At 41.7% G+C, this 22,866-nt stretch overlaps 1 protein-coding gene across 1 annotated transcript in view; it reads left to right on the top strand.

Moving 5' to 3' along the window:
• The window catches only part of tns3.2 (tensin 3, tandem duplicate 2), a 55,320-nt gene that overhangs the window by 9,214 nt on the left and 23,240 nt on the right, over positions 1-22,866 (top strand). The window contains exons 6-16 of the mRNA XM_073476744.1: positions 1,147-1,230; positions 1,367-1,479; positions 1,936-1,996; positions 2,098-2,173; positions 3,046-3,175; positions 3,423-3,488; positions 5,641-5,745; positions 10,493-11,395; positions 17,185-17,315; positions 19,586-19,679; positions 19,760-19,828. Of these exons, the coding sequence (XP_073332845.1) occupies positions 1,147-1,230; positions 1,367-1,479; positions 1,936-1,996; positions 2,098-2,173; positions 3,046-3,175; positions 3,423-3,488; positions 5,641-5,745; positions 10,493-11,395; positions 17,185-17,315; positions 19,586-19,679; positions 19,760-19,828 (1,832 nt within the window). The remainder of the gene's footprint in view (positions 1-1,146; positions 1,231-1,366; positions 1,480-1,935; positions 1,997-2,097; positions 2,174-3,045; positions 3,176-3,422; positions 3,489-5,640; positions 5,746-10,492; positions 11,396-17,184; positions 17,316-19,585; positions 19,680-19,759; positions 19,829-22,866) is intronic.

The following is a 22,866-nucleotide window of genomic DNA, read 5'->3' as shown; positions in this document are numbered from 1 at the left end:
GGAGACAAATTGAGATTTATTAGTGATTAAAACTCAAATAAAAAAAAAAATCATCATCTTTTCTGAGAAACAATGTTGTTGCTACGCTGGAATATAGTGCTGATAGGGTGACATTTTTCTGTCCAAACCCGACCACGTCTGAGAGAGTAGTTACCGAGCCTGACCTGGACTCAACAGGCAACCAACCGATGCAGTTAAGTCTGACACACAGATGTTACCATGGTTACAGCTTGCCCTTTTTACCCTGATTACAGACATGTACAATGTAGACGAACGTGAAAACACTTATAACGTTACACTATAACTGTTTATTTTTTCACACCATATTTTTAGGAAAAGAACTTTGTGACTAAACCCAACCTGAACACAGGGATCATTCCTGTCTTCCCTTCATCCCAGCCTGGCCCTGTTTCTAAGTATTTTTATCAGTGTGTTCTGTATCAACTCTTCATGTCTGAAACCGACATAGTCGTGTACCACTGCAACCAGCATCATTTAGGAATGATTTAATAGCTTTTCAGCCTATATTGTTGTAGCTCCTTACTTTCTTCTTTCTCCCTGAAGGCAGCAGCCGTGCTGTGACTCAAATATAAGTCTCTATGACTGCATCATTCTATCAAATGGAAATGGTTTTGATGTCATTCATAATTTTATACATATTTTTCCAAAATGTAACTTGACATACTGTTGTTTAAACTTTGGGAGCTCTACTAGCAGAGATACAACTTTGTGGTTTGGAGAACAGTCTCAGCCAAAGGTCCGTTGGAGCTGTCGATCGTGTCATTTTCCATCTTCATCATCAGATGTAGATGGCCCTGTTGTCTTTTCTATGACAATGCTCAAAGTTTTGAGTACTTCTCATCCATGTTGTTTCAAAGTTTATCCTTGACTTTTAGGAATTAGTTGAGAAAAACAACCAAACCACAAGAACTGTTGAGTAGCTGTTCTAGATTAATTGGTCATATAACGTGATCTTTATCAGTGAATTTCTATGTTAGAAGGAAGATGTTTAGAAAGGTAGAAAGAAAACATCTGAAAACCTTCTCACATAAAATTCAAACTCTCTGCATGAATAGATACTACAGCTAATTAAGGTTAGCTGAGTGGTGTTCATGCATCATCATGTTATTATCTGCTCTCTCTCAGTGCAGACCTTTCTCTCGACCACTTCGCCCTGAGAAGGTTCTACAACGACAAGCTGTCTGCTCTGATGATGCCCTCACAGAAACGGTAAGAACAGGCTGGATGACAATCACCTCATTTATCCTCCTGTGGAAAAGTCACCATAATAAAGCTACAAAAATCATTTTTATCCAGTCATAATGTTATTCCAGATACTTATAATAAATGTATCTGTGCTCTTCAGGTATGTGTGGATGCTGGGCAGCATGTTAAAGGGAGGACTGAGGATGAGTCCGTCTCCATCCTTCCTCCTCTGTGTTGTTCTTCATGGTATCCCCAAAATGAGACCAGATGAAGGTGAGGAGCACGTGTGATCTGAATTACAGGAAGTAGTAGTATTATAAATATCAGTAGCTGGTTGTTATAGAAGCCCTCTAGAGGACATCTACTGTATATTTTCTTTTCATCTGATGAAGACTGTAGATGTTTGTGATTTAATGCATGTTCTAAAGTCCAAAAAAACCTTAAATTAATTCCTAAGTACTTTTTAAATCTCTTGAAATGTGGCCATAAGTGAAAATCCAAGTCATGTCATCAGTCTTCTTCATAAGCACATTACAAGTAAAGATGCAAATATTACTAATCTCTGGATACTGTTGTGGTTGTTAACTGGACCAGTACTTGAGATGTAAAAGGTTGACGCCTTCAAGTCTTAAATCAACAACTCTCTTATAGCAACATGCTTCTGGAACAATTCTGACCATTTCTTCATCAAATGAATTCATTTCATAATGAAACTCTTACTCTTTCTAGGATGTTGTCTCTTCCTGAGAGTCTACCAAAGTCTACAAGCTGTTTGCACATCAGCAGTCTAGTAAGAAACTTCGAAAACATTAAATCACATAATAATCTGTAAACATGTCAGGATTTTTCAGAATAAAATACAGACGTAACATGTGTTTATGTCCATCTCAGCCATGTTAACGCAGCACAGACAGACCGGCTCTACGTGGTGCTCCAGCCAGCTCAGCTGCTCAAGGGAGACATCATGGTGAGGCTCAGTCTGCATCAGTGCTCAGTTTCTTTTTAAGCAGCTTTTTATAAAGGTAAAGACTACTGCAGCAGCATATGGTATATGTTTATTTACTACATTTTAATTATTGTTATTTTTAATTCATATTTCAATGCATTTTATATATTATTTTACTTACTAAATACATTTATAAAATACAGTTAAGCTCTTGAAGTTTTGTTCCAATTTCCAAATAATTTCCTAATATTTTCTCAAAAGGTTTCCTGGAATAAAATTTGGTACAAATTGTAGGGAAAATGGGAATTTCCTTGAAAGAAAAGCACAAATTAAAGCAAAATTAATATGAATTCATTGTATTTATCGATTGTTGGAAAACTATTCTCCAAACATTTATTTAATTTTTTATGTATATCATTTTTAGTTGTTTCACAGTTTTTTCTTTCTTTCTTTTTTTTTCTTTTTATTCTTTGTATGCGTTTTATACGGACACATTTCACATGTTTAAATGTTTAGGATACATCTGAATGAATTCCTGTCTGTTTTTTCTCATTATTTGCACCATGTTGCATAATTATTTCCATGAAATGATCGGAAAAATTGTATTTACAAAAGTCTGACCTGTCAAATATGGCATTAAAATCTGTTTTCCATTGTAATGGCTCACTTACTTACAACAACAACAACATCCTGAAAATAAAATAAAACAAACACACAACACAACTTGAGTTCTCTTGCATAAACCACATGAACAGGAACTGGTCATTTTCCCCACTGAACTAAATACTTTGTCTCTTATTTTGCGTCACTGACTATTCATCAGACAGTTATTTATCTCATTGTATTGACTTTTCAGCACGTGTGAACATGTTTCATCTTCTTCCTGACTTTAGGTGGTTTGTTATGACAAAAACAGCCGTTCATCCAGCCGTCAGGTCGTCTTCCGTCTCCAGTTCCATACGGGCCTCGTGCAGGGACATACCCTCACCTTCTTCAAGGCGGACCTCGACTGTGCCAGTGAAGGTATTTATAACCGTCTGCCTTCACTGCCAACTATTGTGTCAGCTACAATCAGACTCCACTCTGCTGCAGTGTCCATCTTAATGTGTAACTGATAAACCCCCCCCCCCCCTCGTCCTCTGTAAATATCTCCTACCTGAACTGACCTTGGACCCCTTATCAGTGTGCAGGTGTGAAGCAAACATGGAAACATGCTCAGTGTGCCAAGTTAAACTGTCCAGCTGTCTGATTCTGTTTGTTAATATTCCAGATCCACGGTTCCCAGAAGATGGAAAAGTGGAGCTGCTGCTCTCTGACAGCCCTGAAAAGATTCGAGGTAAACATCCTCTCAGAAAAGACCATTTATTTTCTTTGACTTTTAAAATGAATCTTTCAGTTACATAAACATTTGGCACCAGCACACATCACTACAGTGAAATGGATTACACAACAGACAATAGATATGCAGGTGAAAATGTGTTTCAGATGTTTCAGAGGTTCTGCCAGGCTTTGATCCAGAACCCACAGCATATGTTCAATTTTCATATTTATTTTATTATTCAAAGGAAAGACGATGAAGAGTCTGAAGCTCTGTGGTTCTCTGAGTCTGTGCCTTGTGCTAAATGCTAATGTCAGCATGCTAACAAAGGCATAATGTATCAGGGATATACGGATCCTTAAAAGAGCATTTTTATCTCACAAAGAATTAAGCATATTATGATTTGTAGAAAATATGATTGAAATCTTTTTATCACTAGAAACATCTGGCAGGCCAAATTAAACCTTATAGTGGGCTGAATCCGGCCTGTGGACCCCACTTTGGCCAGTCCTGTTCTATACCCTTTTAGTTTAGCGTGTTAGTGTGCTAACATTTGCTAATTAGCAAAATAAACATTTCATTTGTTGGAAATTAGTTCCAAGGAAAGATTCACAGTGAAGTCTGCAGATTTTAGAGAGTAACAAGCAGTGCCGGCCCTGACCAATTTGGTGCCCTAGGCAAGATTTTAGCTGGCGCCCCCTTGCATCACAGTCAATTTCACAATCAATATGTACTTGATTGTGAAACTCGACTCGACTCAGCTATTTACTGATTATTAAACAATGCTACTATCATCTGAAGTAAGCTAGCAAGTTAACACTCTGCTCCAACAACGGTAACTACGATGTATTAAACTATTCATTTCATTCACTTCATCACATTGACGTTACTGTACCTCTTTCTTTTTCACGTTTTTCTTCCTCTTCTTTCCTTCTTTTCCTTCCCTGGGTGCCGCATGGTTTCAGTCTTTTGGACATTGTGGTTCCGCTACAGTATCAATAAATGTCTCTCTTGGTCTTGGGGTCACGGTCCAGTCAGATTCAGGCAACTCGCTCCTCTTTTTTATTGCATTGAGCACAAATTCAGTTTACTTCCAGTGTGTTAACAGCTCAGCATATAGAATAACAACTATTTACATGGTCAGACACCATAGCTTTGTAATTTAAGTGAACTGGATCTGTAAAGCCTACAGTGCCTGTAAAAAACAGAGTGAAGATCATCTCTTACTCTGTGGTTTCCAACCTTTTTGGCTTGTGACTCCTTAAAATTAAGAAATGTTTACTTATGGCCTGTCGTCACCATTAACAAACAGCTGTTTTCTTGTTTTTTTCTTTTCTTCTTTTCTTCTTCTGTTTTTCTCTTGTTTTAACATTTGGAATCCTAAAGTTGTAAAAAATATCTGGTAATTTACAAGAAAAAGTAATGATTAGAATAAATTAATAAGAAAAAAATAACTTTTTCTCTCATCCCATGAGCCCTCAAATTGATCTTGTGATCTCACTTTTGGGAATCACTTCTCTAACTGATGCACACACACCTGGATACACACTCACACATTCACAGCCAACACTTAGACACACACACACACACACACACACACACACATTATTTGGGCTACAAGTGCTGCTGATGAACCGAGCTTCATTGTGTGTCCTCGCTCAAGCAGAAGAGACAGAAATGACTCAGTTTGGAGCATCACACCTACAGACACACACACTCACTACTCATGAATGAAAACATTTTCACCAAGTTCACCAAACAGTCTTCCAGGTGGGGGCAGTGTTGGACACCAGGAGGAGGGTGTAGCAGCCCAACTGGCCCTCAGCTCCGACAATCACACTCCTCGCCTCTCAACAGGAAGTAATATGAGGGGTTATCACACACACACATCTGACAGGAATTCAGATTGCAGAGACTGTACACAGGGGAAAACACACAGAGGGGAAAACCAGGGCACACACACACACACAAAAAAACAAAAAACAAAATTAAAGCTCTCATTATTTCTCTAATCAAATTTTAAATGAGATCTGGAATGAGCTGGTGTTATTGTGTGTGTGTGTGTGTGTGTGTGTGTGTGTCTGTGTGTGTGTGTCTTCTTGTTGTTTCACTGACTCCTGACCAGCGCTGCCTCTTTGTCTGCTGCTCTGTTTGTCATTTCCATGTGCAGGCAGAGAGCAGTGGCACAACGGAGGCTATGTGACGGTGGACTATGACACCTTGGACCCTCTGGTGAGACGAGACTCGTATCAAGACGCTTCTTCTCTTGAAACAGGTGAGGTGCTTTTTAATCAGGAATTCCCCCTTTCTAAAGAACTTCTTTCACTTTCTTTTCCTGTTGTTGTGAATTCGTGCAGTGTCTCTGACTTTATTAGTCAGGATTTAACAGGAAAACAGTGAAACAGTGACCTTTAGTTGTCTGTGTCCACGACATTCTTAGGAAAACTAGAATACCAATCTGGCTACCATTCATTTTCACACATGATGAAAGTCAGTTAACTGCTATACTGTGGATGTACAGTCCATCACAATGAGAATCAAGTTATTTTTTGACAAAGTTGTATGTCTGTTACTCGAGATAGAAACAACATTTAACTTTAGGTTGGAGACCTGATTTACCTGTTGGGCTACAGACTAGAGAACATGACAGCTTGAGTTTACCAAAAACTAGCAGTTAGTCTGACCAGCTTCAGCAGATCTGGTTTATCTAAGACACTAGCAAAGCAACGCAGTACATAAAATAAGCACAACAAAAACATGACGTAGAAACTAGAGACCATCTCGCGATGGAGTCACACCAGCTGCGACACCCATTAACATGTTCATAACCACTTAGTACTCATTACTACATTATTACATGAGTTCTCAGATCTGATGGGTCGGATCATCTTACCTTCAAACTCTGCCTTCATTTTGATCTCAGAGACACACCTGTGAAGTTTTCTGACAGCATCAAAAACAAATGGGCCAACAAGTGGGCCACACACGTAAATTGAGTGAGGGGCCACCCCCTCACGTCTGGCTCGCTCGCTTGGACCACAGCCAACTTCCAACTTGTCCTTCATTTTAATCTTTACCACAAACCTGTTAAATTTCGTGACAAACTGCATCTGTGTTAGTTCTCACTACAATAGTAGCCTCCAGGACAATAATTTGCCATGATGACACACTCAGATGACATGATGACAGTCTGCCACTGTCAGAAAACTTATTTATGTTGACCAAATCCAGCTGTTCCACTTTTTCCACATTTTGATGTGATAAACGATTGTTATTAGGACATGTTAATGGGAGTTTGCATGGCTGCACGTAAATGGGCAATGTCTTTATGTATATATTGTTTTATTAGCCAAGTAAACTAAGCTAAGTAGGAATATTGTCTTTTTTGGAACAAAGACAAAACCGTGAAAATTTGCATGTAAGCATAGTTAGTGTTTCCACAGTACACAACCTGCTCAGCGCCGAACAGCAGACACACACAGTCAGAGACTAGCTGGTGAAAATATTGGAACATTTAGCAGCTAAAGATAAAGCCATTTTTAGTTGGTGGAGACCAAAAACAGAGCTAAAAGGACTGAGAATATTGATCTTACATTCATCATTTGACACAAACATGGCTCCAAATAAATCATGATCATGTTGCTCTCACTGCTGGATGTGGAAGTAGACAGATGCTTGCTAACATATTAGCCGCAACAATGATATGTTAAAGTTGTTGTTTTTTTTAGCTTGTTGTGGAGTTTTTCTCCCCTCAATTGGCCAAAAAATCTAAGAGTGTCTCTGGCTGCTCTTCAGAAGTTCTATTCCTCTGCGGGCATAGATCCAGTCTCTGAGAAGTTCTGTTTGGACTCCAGCCTTCACCGTGGTCAGTTCTGTGGGTAATTGTCTGGTCATCAGTGTGACAGCTTACAACTGTTGTGGTCACAAAAGGCCTCTTTCACGTTCCTGGGACTGGGTGTAACGACAATCATTCAGACAGCAGCCAGACCAGACCTGTGTATTTGGAGCGCGACTGTTTTTTCAAAGAGTTTCCATTTAGTTAGAATAACCGTTCACACAGAGAAACACACCAACACGAAAACACACATTCAGACAGCTGAAACAATCACTTTAAAACCGGCGGTTGAGGTTTCAGTTCCAGCTGTTTTATGCCGTTGCTAAATCTGCCTCTACCAGCCATGTAATTTAGATAGACCAATCATTGGGGCAGAAATGCAGAAAAGTGGCATGTAAACACACATGTACACACACACACACACACACACACACACACACACGAATGCAAACACACATGGCCATTACCTTTAACCACCAGCACACACGCATGCACATGAGCATAATGAGGGTGGCAGCCAGTTAGCAACGCAGCCAGTCACAAGAATGTTGTTTTCAACCACAGGTGGTTCTACTTATCCCCTCCCCTCCGCCTCCATCTCCCATCCTTCTTTTCTTCTCTTCACCTTTATCTCGTCTTCGGTCTCAGTTTTTTCGAGCGGTGCATGTTGCTTTCAGGTTCAAGTTGCAGGTTGCAATTTGTCCAACATGTCCCCATCCCCCTTCCGCACACACTCCAGCGCCCGCCCCCATGTTTACATTCCCCTCTCCATATTTGGCCAGCTCAAGGTCCTTCTGCTTTCTGTTCTTCAAAGTGCACAAACTCCTCCACCTGTGTGTGTGTGTGTGTGTGTGCGTGCGTGCAGTCGAGTGAATGATCCACCTTTGAGTTTCCTTCCACTGTTTTCCCCTCGGACATAAAAATGCATGAGCACGCACTCTCTCCACAGCTACCTGTGTCAGCTGGGACAGGATGCAGGGGGAGGATGGAGGGGGAGGAGGAATGAGGCTAATTTTGACGGTGAAGGCGGGGATTCATAGTGCAGGGACGGAGCAGGCGAGGAAGGAGTGCAGGAGTGACATGAGAGAGAGGGTAGGAGGGGGGACACCAGGGGGCTGTTAGCACCTTAAGAGAAAGAATGTTCTTTGCTTGTCTTCCTGTGGCAGCCTGAGAGAGAGGACGACAGCAGAGAAGAGACTTCAGCTGAGCCGGTCTGGATCCTTTTTGCTTTCTCTCTGCATCCTCATCCTTTTCATTCTGTCCTCGTCCTCGCCCCTCTCTCCTTTCAGCTTGTCATCTGCTTCTCTTTTCCTTTCTGGGACTCCGAAGGGACGCTTCAGCGAGCATTTCCATCCTGTTTCTAGTCTGCAGTGGGAACAGTGAAAGTTTCCTCCCGAGTGCCGGTGAAGTAAGCTTCTCTTTTGTGTGTCTTTTTACTGAAGTGATAAAGTTCTGTTCATTATGAAGCTCTTACACTGTTGTGAAAGTTATACAGAGTGTTTATCAGTTTTGTGCATCTCTGTGTGTGAGAGCTCAGAGACCAGCTGTGAGGTTTTACCATGCATGTCTGGTATTTGAGTTTTATTGCCTCTCTGGACTCTTAAGAGGCTGTGCTCATACAGCTCTGGTATGCACTGTATGTATTGTTGCAGTCACTGTACGAGGCAGGCTTATCTCATCTGAATGGAGCAACCTTTATCAGGAAAGAACTTTAAGGTGTAATACTGTACGTGACTGTCCTGTATGTTTTAGGGTGAAACTAATGATCATTTTCATTCTTCGAGCACTTGTTTGGTCCACAAAATGTCTAAAAATCACAAGTTCCTTCAGTCCAAAACCCAAAAAGATTCAGTTTACTATCATAGAAGCAAATTCTCAGAATTGTGACACTCAAACGGGAGAATGTTTGGCTTTTTTGTTTGACAAATACAAATCAAACAATTAATCCGTTATTGATTAATCTTCTGCCGATTGACTAATTGATTAATCAATTAGAAGTGTGCACTCTTTTGGATACAAACAGTTAAAGTATGACAAAATGCGTGTGTGTGTGTGCGTGTATGTAATCTGCTCTATCTGACCTCAGGTAGATGTCTGTGACAGACACATCCTCTGCGTGACACACACACATACATAACTACACACGTATGCATCTGCCTGCCCACACAAAGAGGCTCTATATTATCTACATGGAGTGTGTCTGGAGTGATGGCTGCAGTCCAACAGGTGGTGTGTTTCAGTGTGTATGTGTGTCATAGTGAATCATATACAGTAGCGATGCAGGTATGGAGTCATGTAACAACATCTACAATACATCAGTGTAATTTCTGTTTGTTGTTTAAATTCGACTATTTAAATACTTTTGTTTTAATCACTAAAATCTCTCTGAATCTTCAATGAAGCTGCCATAATACAGATTAGAGATGAGTTTTTTTTAAATGTACCTAAACCCTAAATCTTACCTTCAATTGTTACCCTGTGGTAACATCAATAATCTTTGTGATTTGTCAAAGTGCTGCCCTGGGCACACACACTGCTGTAAACCTCTGGTTGGAAGAACTGCCGCACACTTTTTGAGAAAATGATTAATTAATATTAGACCTGAAACCACATAAACAATGTAATCGATCAATCGTTTCAGTCTTTCTTAAAGGATAAGTTGACTGAAAAATTAAAATTCACGGCCATGCTGATGGGAAGATGTTGACATTTTATAGTCCAGGAAGCATTATGGAGCAGCTCTAAAAGTAAAAATCAAATCCTCTCAACATGGGACATGAACTCCCTCCCACGATCACCCACGCTGACATCATGAGCACAATCCTTTCAACCAACATGGCTTGCTTTTGAGTGTTTGTCCATCTTTATACCTCATCCCTTTACTTTCTAAAGGCTTTCCAGCAGAAAACGTCTGATAAAACCACTCAAACAGTCTGACCAGACAGAATACCACTTTCCATGCACAGATGTGAGGTCAAATCACTGGCTGAGATGGTCATGGAGCTGTTTTTAGTGAGACCCATTGAAGTATTTACATAGTTTTTCATTTGTTTTTTATTGTTGAAGAACCTCTGATTTCATCATGCCCGCCTCACTTCTTACACAAAACCTATAACCTTGGTTCAGTAGGTCACATTTGCATCTGTTTTCACCTCTTATACTGACCACACTGATTTTGTTTCCACAGCTCCACCTCACCTTCTGGACCCTGGTAATGGTGGTTTGTATGCTGGGGTGAGGAAGAAGAGTAGTGAGGACGGAGTTTTGTTCTCTCTGACCACCACCAGCCCAAGCTACAGTGACCGGACACCGTCTGCCAGCAGTGATTCAGGCCTGTCTGTGGCCTCACAGGGACGGACTGGAGCAGGAGAGAAGAGTGGGCCTGCGTGGGAAAAGAGCGCCCAGATACGGAAGCTGGTCACTGGGCTGGACTTCGAGATTGCTCAGCCTCTTCTCGAGGTCATGGCTGAGTTTGCTGCCAACGGGGAGGGGGGGATGGCTGGAGATGAGTCTGGACTGGGACTTACTATCAATGGAGAGGCTTTATCCGGCGAGAGGGAGACTGATATATTAGATGATGAGGATGAAGTAGACGGTGAAGCTTCTGCTGTCGACCTGCCGAGCTCCAGCAGCTTCCGCTCGCTCTCCTCCGACAACCTGCCTGAGACTCATACTGAGTACTCCACACAGTCCTGGGTTCAGCAGCAGCAGATTGATGTCATCACTGATAAAGACCCTGCAGTTGATGGGGGACAGAGGGTGAACAGGGTGAGAAAAGAGAGGCCGCCACCTCTGGTAGCTCCTCACGCACCAACTCGAGGAACGAGCAGCAGGGAGGCAGTGCAGAGAGGGCTGGTGGACGAGGACGGCACACAAAACACTGACAATAACGCACACATGTCGTCTTGCGAAGATGACGATTTGGCATCGTTAACCACAGACGTTGATGAGTCCATAGAGCAGCTGAACCAGCTGATTTTGGATTTGGACCCCACCTTTATTCCTGTTCCCACCCGCTGTGCTCCGCTGTCCCGCTCTGCCTCCCTCCACACCAATGGCCTCAGTCACCAAGGAAACACCCATCAGTCAGGTAAGACCACTGAAAATGAGCAAAGACAAACATATGCCCACATCATCATTATCGTCGCCTCAAAGGGCCAGTTATGAATGTAAGGTTATATAAATGTACCTTCTTGTTATCATTTTACAAAACTGCCTCGGGATTAAAATATTATTGGTTTTAGTAATAACCTAATAATCAATAAGTTGCTCTGAAAGCAAACTGACATGAAACTTTGTACAGTCATTCATGGTCCTCAGAGGATGAATCCTAATTTGGTGACGTTTCTTCTAGTGCCACCATGAGGTTGCAATATGTGGCCTTAAGGGAAATTTCTCAACAACTTGATTGGATTGTGACGGAATTTGGTTCAAACTGATCCAAAATTTTATTGATGACAAAATACCTGAAAATCAGCTTCAGCTGTACTTTTTGGCTATTGCTAATTACCAAATGTTAGCATGCTAACTGAAGACTGAAAGACAAAAGATTCCAAGTTGTTCTCTTGTCATTCTTTCCAAAAAAAGTTGAATTTGTATTTTAACACCCAGTGGAGAAAAACACTCTGGTGGAACTGACCCTTTAGCTCGGTTCATTATAACCGCGCACTGTACCTTTACACAACTCTACTTGTCCAGAGACATAAAACAGTCCACTGTGAAACTATGACTGGTTGAAATGCCACACTAAAGAAAATACAGGTGTGCCAACAAGCTGGTCGGCAGTTGAAGCTCGCAGGCTGGACTTGTTATATTGTAGAGCTCAGTTCAGTTCATACAGAGAAGCTTTTATAACTCCGACTGAAGGACTGAAGCGCTGCCTGATTGTGGAAATCTCCACCTGAGAGAGACGGATACATCAGAAGGTGTGTTTGTTAGTGTTCACGGTGTTTGCTGAAAGGGTGGAAGCTTTTAGTTAAACAGGCGGTGATATTCCTGCGATGTAAGCAGTATTAAATCTCAATCATGTGTTCACTCTCCAGTCTGAGTTTGAATAGAAATAAACAGAGTTTGAAGAAAAGTATGTGTGAAGACAGACAGACCTGACCTCTCATCACAGTGACACTCAGGATGAATTAAAGCCATCCAAACATAATCCACTGACATTATGATAGAACTACAGTCTGAGGCAGCTGAATGGGATTAAACGAGTTACTTCTTATCAGCAAAGACTCAGTCAAGGATGTTAGACACTGAAATGCTGTTAAATCTGGATATTAGTAATGCGATTTCTCATGAGGCCTCAGAGCTCAAGCTTAAGTAGATTTAGATCTTCTGATTATAAAGAAAAAGAAGTTTCAAAAGTTCAGGGAGTTTTAAATTGAAGTTTAACTGTTAAAAATAAAAAAAATATCACGGTATTCAAGCCACAGAAGCCACAGCTACTGCCTGATAAATGCAAAGGAAGCCCTCGACTGTGCAGGGTCCACATTGTGTTGATTTTTCAAAAAATACAAAAATGTGGTGACTGGATTTGTGACGGCTGGTAAACAGGATTAGTGCATATTGAAGTGTCCTGTATCTGATGATGCTATGTGAGAGACAAAAATTTGCACCCGAGATATAACGTGTTCGTCCATGAAATATCTTCTCCATGAATGTCAGTATTCAAAGAGAGCACACTGGATGTAACTTATATAGTTCAAGACATTCATTTATCGGCCTGGTTATCATTCAGACCTGCAGAGGTGGTTCACACATCTTTTCCTCCAGGAGAACTTCAGACACTTGTGTAAAAAAAAGTCTCCAGTAAAAGTAGAAGTACTGATTCAACAAGTAAAAGTAAGTACAAGTGAGTACAGGCTCTGAAATGTACTGAAGTATCAAAGTAAAAAGTCTCCCTCCGAAAGACATTTATGGTCGAAGCTAACTGAAGCTCACATCATATTAGTTAAAGGTAGAATCAGTAGGATTTTGTCCCAGCTGTTCCTGAACGCACCACAAAGATAGTTGATTGTTGAGTCTCATTCCCAGGACGTCAAATAGCCACATTTTGGGTTGGTAAAGCGTCCCGAGCAGCAACAAAGTGAGAAAATAAGAAAATCTCTGCAGATATGAGACACTAACACGCCTTTTCTCCCCATTCCAGCCTCCCTCTCTGTCTGTTTACGTCTTCCTACGTCTTTGTTTCGTCTCGCTACGTCTGCCGTGCGTGATGTGCACTGATAGGTTGAAATCAGTCTTGTGAAGTTGGGAAAGCGGCATGCAAAGACTCAGAATAAAAATAGTCCATAATTCCCCTCAAATGCATCAAACTAAAGTAACGAGCCTGTTTTGAAAATGTGAGGAGGAGAAAGTTCAGATATTTGTGTTCAGATGTAGAGAGGGTAAGTTGTCAGAGGTGGGTCCTTCACATCAACTATTCCACTTTTTCTAGCAAGCAACTAAATTTAACAGATTTATGGAATTCAAAAAAGAGGTGATTTCAAATAACATGACACAGCCCTGCTGATCTGTAGTCCGTCAACCTGCATCGAAGCATCTGGATCACGAAGCTATGATGAACCAAAAGCTTCAATGAAGTCAAAGTTCAGTTGTACCACTATCAGTATTCAGCCTACAGCCGACAGCCTCCTTCTTTACAGGTGCATCTTTAATAACATTACATTGTTATTACACATTAATGTTACCTCTTAAGATAACTGAGCCCTATCCAAATTTCTCCAACATGTCTGATTACACAATTCAGGAATCATGTAAATGGCTTATAACAGTCAGACATCTGATCTCATTAAGGCTGCCAACCCGGCTGTGCTTAAACATCAGCCGCTAACGTTAGCGGCTGTTTGTGAATCTGTTCTGAAGGGTGTAGGGGTAAAACTTGGATATGGGATCGGAACTTTGACACTCCTGGATTTTAGCCTTTGGTCTTGGAAATGACCTGACATCCTCTCTCAACCCAAATAACAACATGACAAACAAGGTGTGCAGCGAATAAACTCTTCATGTTCTTCACAACACATATTCTTTAAATCAATGTGACATCGTGGTTTGTGGAAAGAGGTGAAGTTTAGGAGTGAAAACTTGAACCTGAGCGTGTCACACTGATACTGCCTGTTCTCCTGACCTGTGTCTGTCAGCGTTGCCTCCTCTTCACTATTTCTTCTCACTCTGCCAGCACGTATGACAGATTTACTCCCTCTCGTATCCATCGGGACGCAGCCAGGAGGAAGAGGCGCATTTCTGCTGCTAACCCCATCCCTGATTCATTCTCTGTTTGAGGACTGCGGGTCATAGGTGTACGAGTGATGTCATCACTTCCCAGCTCTTTACATACGGAGCAGCTGTTCCATCAAAGCTGACCTCGGAGCAGCCCGGTGGCTCATGTGGGAGCTCCCGCCATAACCGGCTGTGATAGCTCCTAAATCATATCTGTCAGGGGCTCTGTGGTAGTTATGGGTGACCCGCAGCCATGTGCCATGCAGGGTTACGATACTGCTGACATTTAACCTCTGACCCTGTGTTTTTATACACAGTTAGGTCAATGGAAGGTCTTGTGGTTCTTCCTCTAATCGTGGAATTTGAGCACAGGAAACGGAGCGTGCGTGTTTGTATGTATAGGTCAGCGGGTTTGTCAGGGGGCTGATATCACCCCAGGGCATATTTGAAGCTGTAACAGTAATATTTCACTGTGTAGTTACTGCAGCAGAGTGTGTGTAGAAGTGTCTCTTTGTAACGTGTGTTTTTCAACCTGATGTTTGGAGGCAAGGAGTTTGTAAGCGATCAGGAATGCTTTTGAAGTTTGACACAACACTTTGCTCTGCGTCATGCCCTCCTTCTCCCTCTCATAATCTCGGAGTTGCAGTCTTCAAAAGAGAATAGCCCCCCGTCACAAATACAGTGGGTTTCAAGTGATCCTCGACGCTGTAAGAAGCTGTGTGGAAGCACCCTCAGCAGGCCCTCCGGTGCAGCAGAGTAACTGGATTAGTTTCAGTTGGACTGGCTCGGCCTCTCATGTGCTTTTGAGATGATGGATGCTCACAATGAAAGCTGAGCTCACAATGTTCCACATCGCTGTTTATAGTTGATATGCACAATTGAATGTGGTCCCATATAAGGACGGGCTCTATCACGAGTCACGACACACACGTCAGGGTCTGTGTTATGGTGTGTTTTGGGGTGTTTACACTGTCTTCAGAGGCTGCAGTCCAGTGAAATAAAAGCATTTTTAATTTCACTTTTTGCTCTACTTCACTAAGTAACATCAAAATGTGTCAATTCTCTGCTTGCACTATTTAGTGTGACCAGTGACATATCTGTTTAAAATGAAATGAAATGAAAATTATAAGTAGGTAGGTAAGGTAGTAAGAGAGCTCGTCCACCAGCAGAGCTAGTTGGGGAATCAAACTCTTACTGAAGTCAGTTGAGATAAGAGTGAACAAATCTTTCCCATCGAGGAAAGTCCTCGAATAATAAAATTTACTCTTCAGTTCTGGTAAAGCTGATGCTAACCTCCTGAGGAGCCACCAGTGCCGTTTTCCAATGCACAGTCTCTTCACTCACTGGTCGTCACAGCTAAAGTACACCTGTGTGTAGCTGACAGTAGTTTCTCATACGACTCAATATGGATCTGCTGACTCGCAAGCTCATATTAATTTGGCGGCTGTGAACAAATACATTTGAAATAAGAAATGATGTTCTTCAGAGCCAAAACATTTTTTTTGACTGAAGTTACTGATAACATACACTTTGTACCTCCTTGTAACTATGACCAAAGTCCTTATAGGTAAGTCTTACCAATCGGCAGTCATCTTGGCAACCTGTGCAGTTTTTTCAGGCAAGAGGCAACAAGACCAGGCCCCTTTTGAAATGAATGGGGAGAGAGCCAAAACTGCATTGTTAATGGTCACTGGGACATAAAAACTGCATGTGTAGAAACACCAGTCAAATCTGATTAACAATGCTTAAAAAGTTTGATGACTCTGCTCCAAAATAAGGTTTAAAACACCTTGTTTTCCAAAGGTTACACTTCAGTTTCATGACACTGACTTCCTTCACAGCTCAATGCAGAGTGCAGCTACGTGACCTTGTCAGCTCATCCCACCAGAGCACTTGAACAAAACAAACACGGCTGGTACAGACGTCTATATTTGAGAATCTGATAACAATATATAATCCAATATTAGTTTTTCAACATGTTCAGTAACATTACCAAACATGTCTGACAGGATTCCTTAAGTTTTCTTATTAATGAACTGTAAACAAGCTGTGTATTGATTTTACCATTGAAAGATAAACTTCTCAGTGCTGTTTAGTGGAAAGAAGTGGTCATTTCTTATGTACTGGCTGAAACATAGTCTGATACTGATGCACTGAGCTGAGTAAACTCATAGAACTCTTATACTTTCCTTATCATTTGTTGAGTTGTTGAATCTTTTTCAAAACCACTTATATCTAACTGAAATGTTCAGTTGTTCAGTCTACTCATATGTGAAAAACCAGCGACTGAGTGTTCCAACAGATGTTTTTCCACCATGTTTTTTCCACCATCTGGTCTGCTGAAGTCTGCTTACTCACACAGTCTCTGCCTGATGATAGGAGCTACACACCGCTGATAAACTTGCTGATAGATGTTTTTGTCAGACAAACACTCTAAACATGAACCATATTCATCACCTTTTATTGCCACGCTGGCATCTGGTCAGCGTCACTACTGCTCAATGTTATTGTTTTTGACGAGACCAGACATAACTGTTTGTGTTCATTTCATAGAGGAAGACATGACTGATCTTATTTCAGATCATAATCTGTCTGACTGTCTGGCTCTTCTTTTCTGCCTCCTACCCTCCCCCCTCTCATTATCTCTCTGCTCCTGATCAGGTTGGAGGCAGCAGAAGCAGGTCAGTGATGTGGTGGACTACGCTGGTCTCCATAGTCCAGGATGGAGAGAGGGTGGTTCTCAAAGCTTCAGAGGCCACCCGGTGCACAGTCCCTCCTTCTCACAAACTCAGGTAAACACAGTTTCCCCGTTCAGCTCATCTGACTGCAGCTTTGACTGCCAACTTCACCCATACCAGGGTATAACTGACAAAACCTGTTTTATTTGAAGCTTCCATAGTCACTATCAAATAATGTGAAAGAGGGTGCTCGTAGTGAGGAACATAAAGAGAATCATCACCTGATTCTGCAGCTCCACCCTGGTTTACAGAGCTTTATCGTAAGTTGTCCGGCTACAGTGTTTTGGCTTCATGTCACTTCTCTCATGGCTTCATTTCCAGCCACCGTGGGCAGCTGTTTTTAGAGAAAAAGGTCTAAAAACCCACTATACACAACCTGCTCAGTAACAAATAGCAGACAAACACAGGTAGAGACTAGCTGGTTAGCAGTGTGCAGGATTTAATAAGCCCCCAGCAAGAGCGCCAGGCTTTGAAGCCAATTTAACATGGTGGCCAAAACGTACAATTACAGCATCACGTGATGGGCCCAAAAAGACTTTATACCATAAGCTTACATTATGAAAGAAGTGGCTGTAAAATGTAAAATACATTTTTTTTGAGCATCACAACCCCCACAACATGACTCATTTCAGAACTGGATCTGTTTGATTAAAAAACAGCTTGAAAATCCAGAAAGCGGCACCATTAAATTATTTTATCCCAATTTAACTTGGTGGAATGCTAAACAGGAAGTTAGCCAGCTCAGCTGGTGTGCATGCTTGTGGCACTTGTGGAAGTAGCTTTTTTGGCTTCACCACAGAGTAACTTAGGAACAACGGTGCTCTGCTTCTGCCACTGTATGTAGTTTCTCTGTAATACACCCATAGCATTAAGTAACTTAAGAGCCAGATATTTCTCTCAAGAACATTTAGTTTCCAATAGGCTGTCACAATATCATATTTAAAAATTAAATATTGACAATATGATTATATTGCGCAAATAATCCAGTGCCTCTTGAATCATCACCTTCATGCTGGTTGCCTCTCGCCTTCATCGACTGCGAGGAACCTGGGTGTAATCCTCGACGACAGACTATCTTGCACCCCCAACACACCGCGGTGGCCTGATCCTGCAGATTTGCCCTCTACAACATCTGCAGGATCCGGTCTTTCCTCACAAAGGAAGCGACACAACTCCTGGTTCAATCGCTGGTCATCTCCCGCCTCGACTACTGCAACTCGGTCTTGGCTGGACTCCCAGCCTCTGCGACTAAACCCTTGCAACGTATCCAGAACGCCGCAGCACGCCTCGTTTTCAATCTACCCAAACTCTCCCATGTGACCCCCCTCCTCCGTGACCTCCACTGGCTTCCTGTTGTGGCCCGCATCAGATTCAAGACCATCTTGCTGGCCTTCAAGGCCGTCAACCGAACTGCACCCATCTACCTCCAAACACTGATCAGACCACACACCCCTGCGCGAGCACTTCGCTCTACTACATCAGCTGGCCGGCTGGTACCCGCCATCGCTGAGAGCAAACAAAGACCGCCCAGCGAAGTTGCGACTCTTCTCTGTTCTGGCACCTCAGTGGTGGAACGAATTTCCGACCAATGTCAGGACAGCAGAGTCACTCGCCATCTTTCGCAAAAGACTCAAGACTCACTTGTTCAGACTTCACCTCGACCCCGCATAGCATTACTCCCTCCCAATATTTTCTTTCCCTCAGAGTTGTAATCGGAGTTTTTGTGAATAATGCAACATTTTGCATTTTGTTTACAGATTTTAAATTTAATTTCCAACTGTTGTGCTTATTTATTTATTTATTTATGTTCGTCTTGGTCTTTGACTTGGTCTCAAGCTTGTTTAACTTCAGTTTTGAATCAGACTGAACACCCAATTGGACAATATGTCTTGACTCAAGCTCAAAACCAAGCAGATTTGCTTGTCTCAGAGTCAATTTTCAACAGCCGTGATCAGATTTTACCACATTATTTTGGATTCAGTCACACAACAAACTTTCAAAGACTTTAATTTATTTGTTACCAAATTAATTTAAAGAAAAATAAATCACAGCGATCCTTTTAAAAGATGATGATTATGTAACTCTCTTTCTTTTCTCCCTCCCTTCTTTTTTGAAGAGTTGAGGTTTCTGCTCTTGCCTCATTCTTGTGGCTGGGTGGCATGAATGGCCCAACTGTTTACACCAAAACACGAGCTTTTAGCCACACACAGATCATAAGACTGATGTCTTCTGGTGTGTGTGTGGGATTGTTACACCATGCAGTAAATCTTAATAAAAACATGTTGACTTTTTCCCTTATTTCATTCTGTTGTTCTTTTTTAAAGCATCTCTACAAAACCAACAGTGTGGACTATCGGGGACACACAGACATCGTCCCTCCTACTCCGGCCTTCCCTGTGTCTCCTCCGACGCCCTATGGTAAGAGATTAAGTCAGAATGGACACGACTGGATGTGTTTGCATTTTATAATCTAATCAGTGTCTGTTTTCTTTTCCCAGTGAAACATTTCTCAGAGTTTTCCCAGCTAAGGATGGGCGGGCAGTGGGACCAACACAGCTGGACACAAGGTACACTTTCCCAAGAGTGTGTGTGACCATATACATGTATGAGTGTGTGTGTTTGGACCCAAACACTCCTGATCGCTGCTGGACAGGGTTGAAGAGCCGGTTGGAATGTCCTCCTGGCATATAACACACACACATACACACACCTGGCCTGCGCTCTGTTGCTATTGGCTGGTTCTGTGGGCATGGCTCTGTTTTTGGTAAGTCATGTCTGACTAGAGGCAGACAGACGGCGTGGACACAGGACTTTTTGTGTTTATTATTTTTAGGTTTGACATAAAAAACGTTTGTCGACGTTAATAAAGTGGATTGGGATGCAGGACAGCTGATTGTGGCTAATAATAGTCGACCTTAACAGAGGAAGAGACCACTGCTGGCAGGATGTCCACTCACGTCCTGTTCTGGGAGGGGACGGGAGGAGAGGGGAGGGTCTTTTGTTGCTAGGACATCCTGCCTGAGGAGATATGGACCCTGCAGCTGCAGAAGGAATTCACTGTAGTGTCAAGAAACACAAGTGTCTCTCAGCGGTCATGTCTCATATCTGATGTCGGTGGCTGTCATGTTAATAACTATTCCCGCTGAGGAAACAAAGACAACATACAGTATAATGTCAGTCATATTTATCAGTGGTAGAAATGTACTCAGAATAATGACTCATAAATGTTCTCAAATTGAAACTGAGCTCTCCTTTTACAGTCAAACAATCGCCCCTGAGGGCTTCTGAGACAGTTTCTGTCTTGTTGCTTTAGGATGAGCAGCAGCTGTATTCAGTTTGTCTGTTACAGTACAAAATCTAAAGAGACTCATTAAACAAGTCATGCAGCCTTAAATACTTCAAATAACATGAAATACAATCGTCCATGTGTGTGCTCAGTATTGCAAAGTTAGAGAGAGAGGAGGAGAAATGCAGCTGAGGGGAATGAGTGGAGGAACCAGGAGAGCAGGGGAGGAGCTGATCTGCTAGAAAGAGCACTGGAAACAGTTGTAATGAAGGAGATGCAGTGTAGGTGTGGAGGGAAAGCAGGCTTTAAAATGAAATTGGCCCCAAATGAATTATGTGCATGTGATGCAAATCATTGACGAACCAGTTTTCATATTTTGCCCAGGGAATGTTTTGAAAAGCATTTTAATTCTGCATCTACCAGTGGGCCATCATGATAAGAGAAGACATAATAATGTTACTCCGCTTCAGGGAAGCATTATGTTCTCTGCAATGAGATGGAAAAAAAATATGCTAATATATCAGCAATCGGCCCAAATGAGTATGAGAATATTACATTATTGGATATTGGAAAAATTCCAATATCCTGCATCCCTAGTTAGATGATAAATGATCACACCAGTGCAAATGCTGAATGATACATTTTACACGGTGTTGTGATGAACTATAAAGAAGTTTTGGTCTTTATCTTCTTGCGTGAGAAATTTGGCTTCCAGCAGGGCACATTAAAACCGATTCAGCAGAATAAAATACATCATTTGAAAAGCGTAAAAAAGACTGGTAAAAGTAGTAGTACTGATTCAACTTTTTTACTCCAGTAAAAGTAATAGAGTACAGGCTCTGAAATGTACTCAGAGTATCAGAGTAATAAGTCTCCCTCTGAAGGACATTTGTGGTCAAAGCTAACTGAAGCTCACGTCATATTAATCTAATTCAAAGACTATTAAAATTAAAGGTAGAATCAGTAGGATTTTGTCCCAGCTGTTCCTGAATGCACCACAAAGATAGTTGATTGTTGAGTCTCATTCCCAGGACGTCAGATAGCCACATTTTGGGTTGGTAAAGCGTCCCGAGCAGCAACAAAGTGAGAAAATAAGAAAATCTGTGCAGATACGAGACACTAACACGCCTTTTCTCCCCATTCCAGCCTCCCTCTCTGTCTGTTTACGTCTTCTTACGTCTTTGTTTCGTCTCGCTACGTCTGCTGTGTGTGATGTGCTCTGATAGGTTGAAACCAGTCTTGTGACGTTGGGAAGGCAGCGTGCAAAGACTCAGAATAAAAATAGTCCATAATTCCCCTCAAATGCATCAAACTAAATTAACGAGCCTGTTTGAAAATGTGAGGAGGAGAAAATACAGACATTTGTGTTCAGATGTAGGGAGGGAAAGTCCAAAGCTGTGCTGTACTAAAACCAATATATACGAACAAGCAAGACAAGAAATACAAACTGGGACAGTTTTGCACTGCAACATTGCTGTAAACAATGCACAGAGGGTGCAAATTAATCGAGTACAAAATTAACTTACGAAAAAAGATTTACTGTCCTTGAATCTGCAGGGTCAGTACCTCCACCGTGACCTCCACCCCGGGGAAGCTCAAGTCCTTTAACCTATTTAACAGATTTTTTTTTTTTAAACAAGTCAAGCTTGTTTTAATCAAATCAACTTAAGATTTAATGACAAATATGTCAATATCAGATCTTTTTTATAATCAGTTCACAATTGGGAGATGCATCCACCAAACAGTTTTCCTTCTCCTGAAAATAATCCTACAGCACTGTGACCTTGGCATATAGTAATCCGATTCTTGTTAACAAAACCAAAGTAATATTTATGATGGCATTTAGCTGTGTATTGCAGACAGATGGGTTCATTCCTTTAAAGGGCAGGTCGGCCTGTTTATTGTAAACATGTTTGTCAGAGCGGAGTGGCGGCAGGATGGAGAAGGAGCTGATGAAAGAGTAATTATTACTTGTTTACAGAGAAACACCTGATTCTGTCTCTCTGCTGGATGGACAGAAGAATTAACAAAGGACGCAGAATATCTGTGGCTCGCTCCCATTTTGGGGGGCAGACAAGCGTTTCCTGTTTCCCACGTTAAAGGCAGACAGACGATTGTGTGGGAAACAATTTAGAACGTCGAGACAGAACAGTCAGAATCCCCATTTAAATGATTTTTTATTTAATGTTTAGAGTCATTACTGTAATGACAGTTTGACCTGAGGCTACTGCAGCAGCAGACCGCTCCAGAACAACAGTGAGCCATGTGAACACTACAGCTGAGTTTCCACTGTGTTATCACCAGGCTGATCACACTGCC

Source organism: Pagrus major, chromosome 11, assembly GCF_040436345.1.
Source record: "Pagrus major chromosome 11, Pma_NU_1.0".
NCBI lineage: Eukaryota > Metazoa > Chordata > Actinopteri > Spariformes > Sparidae > Pagrus > Pagrus major.
The sequence above is the reverse complement of the archived record's forward strand: the minus strand, read 5'-3'. Positions and strand labels throughout refer to the sequence as shown.